This window comes from Sorghum bicolor, chromosome 5 (assembly GCF_000003195.3).
Source record: "Sorghum bicolor cultivar BTx623 chromosome 5, Sorghum_bicolor_NCBIv3, whole genome shotgun sequence".
NCBI lineage: Eukaryota > Viridiplantae > Streptophyta > Magnoliopsida > Poales > Poaceae > Sorghum > Sorghum bicolor.
The window spans coordinates 65,637,060-65,644,263 of NC_012874.2; the positions used below are offsets into that span (position 1 = coordinate 65,637,060).

Genomic DNA, 7,204 nt, shown 5'->3' on the forward strand with positions numbered 1-7,204 from the left:
TGGCATCCTTCTTGGTCTTGAAGACCCACTTCAGCCCAATCGGCTTCACACATGGGGGAGCATCAACTAGCCGCCAAGTTCCGCTGGCCTCAATGGCGGTCATCTCATCCAGCATCGCGTGGCGCCAATGCTCATGACGCAGGGCCTCGTCGTAGGTTGCAGGTTCGGCGTCGCTTGCCAGCAGGAGGTGCTCCTCTAGGTTCCGATCGACGAAACCGGGTGGAGTGGATTGACCGAGGATGTTGTCGATGCGCCGGAACCGCAGCGGAGCCTCGTCGTCGTGGTCGGCGTCCAGCTGCTCGCTGAAGCCGTGCCCGGACGGAGTGGCGAACTCGATGTTGCTTGGCGCATCACCGGCTGTTACAGCAGCCGGTGTGTGTGATGGCGCGGACGACGGTGTGGACGAGCCTGGGGGCACCGGAGAAGCAGGTCCCGACACCGTGTCGATGGACGGAGTGCTGGCCATGGTTGTGCTTGTGCTGGTGATCACGGTGGGCACCTCCACCGTTGGCTCGTCAATGGCGAAATTGGCATCGCCACTATCATGGTCAGCCGGCCACGCCCACTGTGAGCTTTCGTTGAACACAGTATCACGGCTCACATGGACACGCCGGGAGGAGGGGTCGTAGACGCGATAGGCCTTGCTCCAACGCTCGTAGCCGACAAAGATCATCCGCCTGCTGCGATCATCAAGTTTCTTGGCATTTGGCGTGGTAACCTTGACGTGTTCGATGCAACGTGCGGAGGCGTTGAACAGCTGGTGCACGCCCCGTCCAGAGCTCATAGGGCGTCTTCCCATAGATCCTCTTTGAGGAGCAGCGATTCAGCAGGTAGACGGCCTTGGTCACCGCCTCGCCCCAGAACACGCCAGAGAGACCTTTCGCCTTGAGCATGCACCGCGCTGTCCCAACGACAGACTGGTTGTGGCACTCAACGACACCATTCTGATGTGGTGTGTTTGGTGCCGTGAGCTCGCGACGCAGTCCGAGCTGGGCGCAGTAGTCGGAGAAATCTGCCGCCGTGAACTCGCCACCCCGATCGGTACGGAGCGCGAGCACCTTCTTCCTTGTCTTCCTCTCAGCTGCAGCTTGGATCCGTTTGATTGCTGCAGCTGCTCCATCTTTGGAGGGCAGCAAAGCAATCCACATGTACCGGGAGAAATCATCGACGAGGAGCAGGAAATAGCGGTTACCACTTGGTGTCGGCGGCGATATCGGCCCACATAGGTCGCCATGGAGGAGTTGAAGCACCGCCATGGAGCGCCCCTAGGCCTTCTGAGGGAAAGGTGAGCGCTTCTGCTTCCCTGCCAGGCAGAGCGTCGCAGAGCTACTCCACCTGATTGAGGAGAGGAAGCCTACGTACGAGTTCCTTGCGCGCCATCTTGCGTAGGGAGGTGAAGTTCACGTGCCTGAATCTGGCATGCCAGATCCAAGCGTTGTCGCTGCCCCGCGCTGCCAAGCACATCAGCCGTGCGATGGTGGCGTCGAGCACGTACAGGCGCCCCGGGCTACATGGGATCCTGGCGAGTAGGCGCATCTCTTCGTCTCGGACGGACATCACGCAGTGCTTTACCAACACCTCGTAGCCGCCCTCGTCAAGCTGCCCGACGGAGATGATGTTCGCCGTCAGTCGTGGCAGGTAGTAGATGTGCGGTAGTGACCGGTGCTCCCCGTTCTTGCAGGAGAGGAGCACGGTGCCGCTGCCCTCAATGCAGGCGGTAGAGCCATTGCCAAACTTCACCGAGCTGGTGACGCTGGAGTTGAGCGTGGCGAAGGCAGAGCGGGCGCCGGTCATGTGATTGGTGGCGCCCGTGTCGAGGATCCATCGGCTCGGATCCTTGTCGCCAGGGGAGCCGAGCGCGATGAGGACCTTGTGCTCGGTGAGGTGGAGTTCTCCGTGCGGCAGCGGCGAAGGCGAGGGGATCGACAGCGCTTAGAGGTGAAGTGGATCCTCCTCGTGGGCTTGCGTGATGGCCATCATGAGTGTGGCCTCTTCCTCCTGGGACACATGGGCCTCTTGGGCCGACTCCTCCTCCTTCTTACTGCGGCAGTCACGGGCCCAATGCCCTTTCTTGCCACAGTGCGGACATGGGTTGTCCGGTGGCGGGCACGTCGAGCTGGAGCCCCCTCTAGAGTCGCCAGAGCCGCGTCCTCGGCCACGGCCGCGACCCTTTCCTCGTCCACCGGAGCCTGAGCCACTACGCCCAGACTCGTTGGACTTCTTCTTGTATCTCTCCACCCACTGCTCCTCCGTGAGCAGCAGTTTGCCGCCCGCGGTCTGTGCCAGGTCGGGCTCGACATCGTCGGCAGCTTTTAGCCTCCCGGTGACCTCCTCGATTGAGAGCTGCGAGATATCGAGCAAGGTTCCGATGGAGATCACGAGCTGTTTGTACCGTGGGCGGACAACGCGAAGATACTTGGTGACAACTTTCTCTTTGGCCACTGGATCACCGAGGGTGGCCAGGTGCTGCGCGATGCCGGTGAGGCGCAGCGCGAAGTCTTCAATGGCCTCGCCTTCCTAGAGGTGAAGCGCCTCATACTCGGTGTGGAGGTTTTGCACCGTGGCCTTCCGCACCCGATTGTCGCCGATGTGGATGGTGCGGATCGCCTCCCAGGCTTCCTTGGCGGTTGCCTTTGTGGCGAGCACCAGAATCATGCCTTCCGGCACCGTGTTGCAGATGCCGTCCAGCGCATTCCGGTCGTCGTCGAACTCCACGGCGTCCCAGAGATGACGAGCCTGGAGTTTGAGCTTCATCCGCAGCGACCAATCGTTGTAGTTCGTCTTGGTGAGCTGGGGCCAGTTGTTGGAGCCTCCCTCACAGATGATGCGCTCGATGACGCGTTCCTGCGGACGGCGTGCGTCGCGGGTGTGTGAGCGCCGAGCCGGAGAAGGAGACGGTGGGCGAGGGTGCACTGGTGACTTTTCACCGGAGACGCTGGTGCCGTCGTGCTTCTTCTTGGACGGTGAGCGGCCGCGCACTGGAGATGCCATGTCAACGGTGAGGCCCTTCGAAAGCTAGCTCTGCTGCCACTTGTCAGTCGCGGCACATGGCAAGCGCCGACGGCGAGATCGGCAGAGCGCCGGTGGCGAGCTAGCGAGCGACGGGGAGAGTTCGTGGAACACAACGCGAACACTTGGACTCGAATTTGTGCTGCAAAACAGCAGCGTTTTCTGATGCGTGTATTTCTCATTTATTGGAAACTGAGAGCAGAGCATGCCGCTCATGGCGTGCACGATCCGAGAGATGTGCGTGTCCATCCCCACGCACTGGCATCGCCCGGCCATGGCGGCATGCAGGTAACTACACTACTTCGCGCACGATTGGCACAGCCCGGCATCTGTGCGCATGCAAGAACAAATGAAAACAAACATGCTTATCTAATTACAGCACATAGGAGTTTCTAACATGTATATGGTAGTGCAAGTGATGCTTTGCTATGGTCTTGGTAAATAATATGTAAACAAACTGCTCCTTAGATCACCTCATTAGCACTCGATGTCTCAACAAAGCACTGTTTGTACATAACTAGAGAAACTATCCCAACACCTAAACCTAACGGCAGCACTGATCTTTTGTGTAAAACTATCCCAACACTGTACCTTGTGATCAGTGCTTACAAGCAGAATACAGCCGTCAAGATTGAGCAGATCACTGCACTGCTGCTAGCTATATCGATAGTTGTCAAACATTGGGTCTTCCTATCTCCCAGGATGTGTTGCTCCCTGCTGCCCTATCGATCTCCATGACAGCCTCTGAAGGTACTAGGGTTGCCATAGACAAGTTCTGGTTCACCGACGACACCAGAAATTGAGCCTACTGTGGTAAACTGAGCCCACTTGCTTCACCAGATTCATTCTCAGCTGTCCCTTAGAACAAACTGTGCGTAAGACAACATCAAATTGAGCTTGTACCACGAGCTGGATCAAGCTCGTGGCTCTCAGGTCGTGCCAGAGCCTCCCAAATCGAGCTTTAATGGAACCTTGGCTGGGGAACGGATATGAGTAGCACTGGCCATTTAGGCCTATACAGTTTCTTTGACTTGGACTGTGTTATGTGGTAGGTTGTCTCTATATATGTATTTCATCATTTACAGTGGCTTGGTTTCTGTCCATCCTCCAAGTTGTGTTGTTTTACCATTAATACTTATAGTGGAAACTATTATCGTTTGAGATTGTTTAAGTCACGAAATGTTGAATGAGATATTATTAAAATTTAGTACTTCATTCCACAATTAATATGAAGTTATAGTGTGGTGTCGTGGCAATAGCGAAACCACTACTACAGAACAGGTATTCACCATCGCCACTTTCACCGCCAGTTTGCTAAAAACTGGTGGTGATACTCATTACCGCCGGTTCATATTATGAACCATTGGTGAAACAATTTTCACTGCCGGTTCGTGTTATGAACCGTTGGTGAAAATTTAGGCGATTATCACCGCTGGCTTGTAACATGATCTAGTGACCTATCATTACTTCCGGTTTGTGTTACCAACCTGTTATGATCGTCAACCCATTTTTACCGCCGGTTTGTGGTACCAACCATGCTGAAAATCATTTTACTGATGGTTCATAATATGAATCGGAGGTGATGATTTATACTGCAGCACAATAAATTCATAACTTTTTTCAAATAAAGTCAGATAAAACAGTAATGACTTTTTCATTTCAAATTGTTTACAGTCCCAGAATTTTGTTTGAAGTTATTATATTTTAAAATTAATTTTTTTTCAAATTATACAAGCAACCGCTGATGAAAAAATGATCGAAAGCAAAATTGCAAATCTTGCTGTGATCTACAACTTTGTAGTTGACAACTTTTTCATTAGAAATCATTTAGGGTCTTAAATTTGTATAGTTCTAAAGTTTTAAAATTCAGATTTTGCAAATGACCTCAGATGCAAAGTCGACCATGAACACAAAGTAGGAAGGACGAATATTGCAAATGGACACTTGTGCCTTATTGGTTCGAGTGTCATATATGGACACTTGCAAAATGGACACTGAGCTCGTGGGTTCGAGTGCTGGTCCAAAAAAAACTGGCAGTGGTGAGGTTTTTGATCAAGCAGTAAAGAGCTGTTCTGCTCAATGTTGCTTTAACCTTTTCTTTCCCATGTTACTGCATCATTGCAAACTGCGTGATAGGAGCCTCCTGAATATAAATCTGCTAGAACATAAGACGAAGCACTGAATTGTTAAGCTAACTGCTTTTAGCAGGATAACTTCATAATTATTGCTTATCACTACTTGCTATCATATTGAGATGAATACTAGTCATGTATAGATTAGGCTTCGGCATGGATAACAAAATGTTTCTAGATTGTTTTATGCAATATATTTTCCCTTCTACTGGGTGCTAGAGTGCAGAACAATACAAACTGAGTTTTGCCGGGCTGCTGCATTTCTGCAATACTGCATCTTAGTTCACCCAACTCTTCTTGAAGTATATTAATATTGATTATTCTAATTATTGAAATAAAATCTGTGCCTTCAATGTGCCCAAATAGATGCCCTGCACTGTCTAGGCTGGTAAGTCGCAGCAGTCTACACTAGGGCAGGAGGGTGACAGTGGTTTCAGATTATTTTGAGTGATTTCTGACCCCAAGGGAAAGTGTGGGACTGCGGGAGCCTGCGAGCGCTGGAAAGCACAGGGTTGTACGCTCTGCGGCATGCTTCTGCAGACAGCGCTGCCGTGGTGGTGAGCCGTGGTGGTGGTCCATGTCTGTACCAAATTGGGTGCTGACGCCTCAGGGTTGCAAAGCTTCCAGATGTTTGCTAACCCTCCAATAGAGCATGGTAATAGTAGAGCAAGGTAGTACCGATACAACATAGCATTGTAGCTTGCTTCTTATTCAGTAGGATGGTTTGTTGCCTGTCTGATATCTTATAATATATACAATGTTTCTATATATATATGTTCTGCTCCAAAAATAAGAAGCCAACATCATGTCCTTCCTTTTGTTTTCTCTATTATGCATTAATGTTAGAATGTAATTGTAACAGCCCATATTGGGCGGATGGCCTATCGGCCCATGTACATTGTAACCCTAGCCTATTAGGCTATATAATGAAGGTCACCCCCCCTGATTAGGGTGTGCGGTGTTTCTACATGGTATCAAGCTAATCACGATCCCTTTTTTTTCTTTCCTTCCGCTGCCCGTGCGATCTCACAGCGAGATCGTGCGCCACCGCACCACGCGTCGTCGCGAGTCTGCTCGCCCGCGCACCACGCGCTGTCGCGAGTTCGCCTGCGCCGCTGCTCGCGATTCGCGCTCACCCGCGTGCTCACCCGCGTTCGCGACTTCGCTCGCCCGCCGTGCTTCCCAGGCCGCCGCGCATACGCACCCGCTCGCGCCGCCGCCCAGTCAAGCCGCCGCGCGACCCGCCGCCTCCTCTGCTGCCTTCTCGTCCAGCACAGGTCGCCCCCTCCGGACGCCGCCGCCACTGCCGCACGGATTCACTCGTGCTGCCCAGGCCGCCCGTCCCTGATTCATCATGACGCAGTCGACGCAGTCGTCCTCCACTACCGGCTCCCTCGGCTCCGCCACGTCTGGAGCAATGGTGGACGGCCTTGCACCCGCCTTCTACGCTGCCTACGCTGCTGTCAACATCAAGCAGCACGTCCCGATCGTCCTCTGTCTCGAGCGTCCCAATTACTCCAAGTGGAAGGCCTTCTTCACCGCTGTTTGCGGGAAGTACGGACTGCTCGGACACATCGACGGCACGGAGGCTGCTCGTCCGGCTGACCCTACATGGTCCCAGGCCGACGCCTGCATTCGCGGGTGGATGTACAACTCATGCGACGACACCGTCCTCGACCTCGCCATGGAGGCCGATCAAGATGCACGCGCTTTGTATATCTCCATCGAAGCTCTATTCCAGGCGAACAAGGAGCCTCGGGCGATCATCCTTGGGCAGGAGTTCCACAGCATGACCCAAGGTGATCTCTCTGTCGATGCCTACGCGTAGCAGATGAAGCAAACTGCCGACGCTATGAGGGAGGTCGGTCACACCATCTCCCCCTCGCAGCTTGTGCTCAACCTTCTGCGCGGCATCAACCCTCGCTTCGCCAACACTGCCGACATCATCGCCAACACGTCGCCGCTCCCCGACTTCAAGGCTGCCACCAACATGCTTCGCGTCAAGGAACTTCGCCTTCGCAACGAGGGCAAGGAAGCTTCGGCGTCAGCACTCGCTGCATTCA

General features: G+C 53.6%; 1 protein-coding gene across 1 annotated transcript; it reads left to right on the plus strand.

Annotated features, from left to right (window-relative positions):
* Window positions 6,496–6,969, plus strand: LOC110436002. Its single transcript, XM_021462138.1, has one exon. The coding sequence runs from the start codon at window positions 6,496–6,498 to the stop codon at window positions 6,967–6,969; it is 474 nt and encodes a 157-aa protein (XP_021317813.1).

Bases quoted from the DNA above. Each gene is read 5' to 3' on its own strand.
- LOC110436002 (XM_021462138.1), top strand. From the start codon at position 6,496: ATGACGCAGTCGACGCAGTCGTCCTCCACTACCGGCTCCCTCGGCTCC.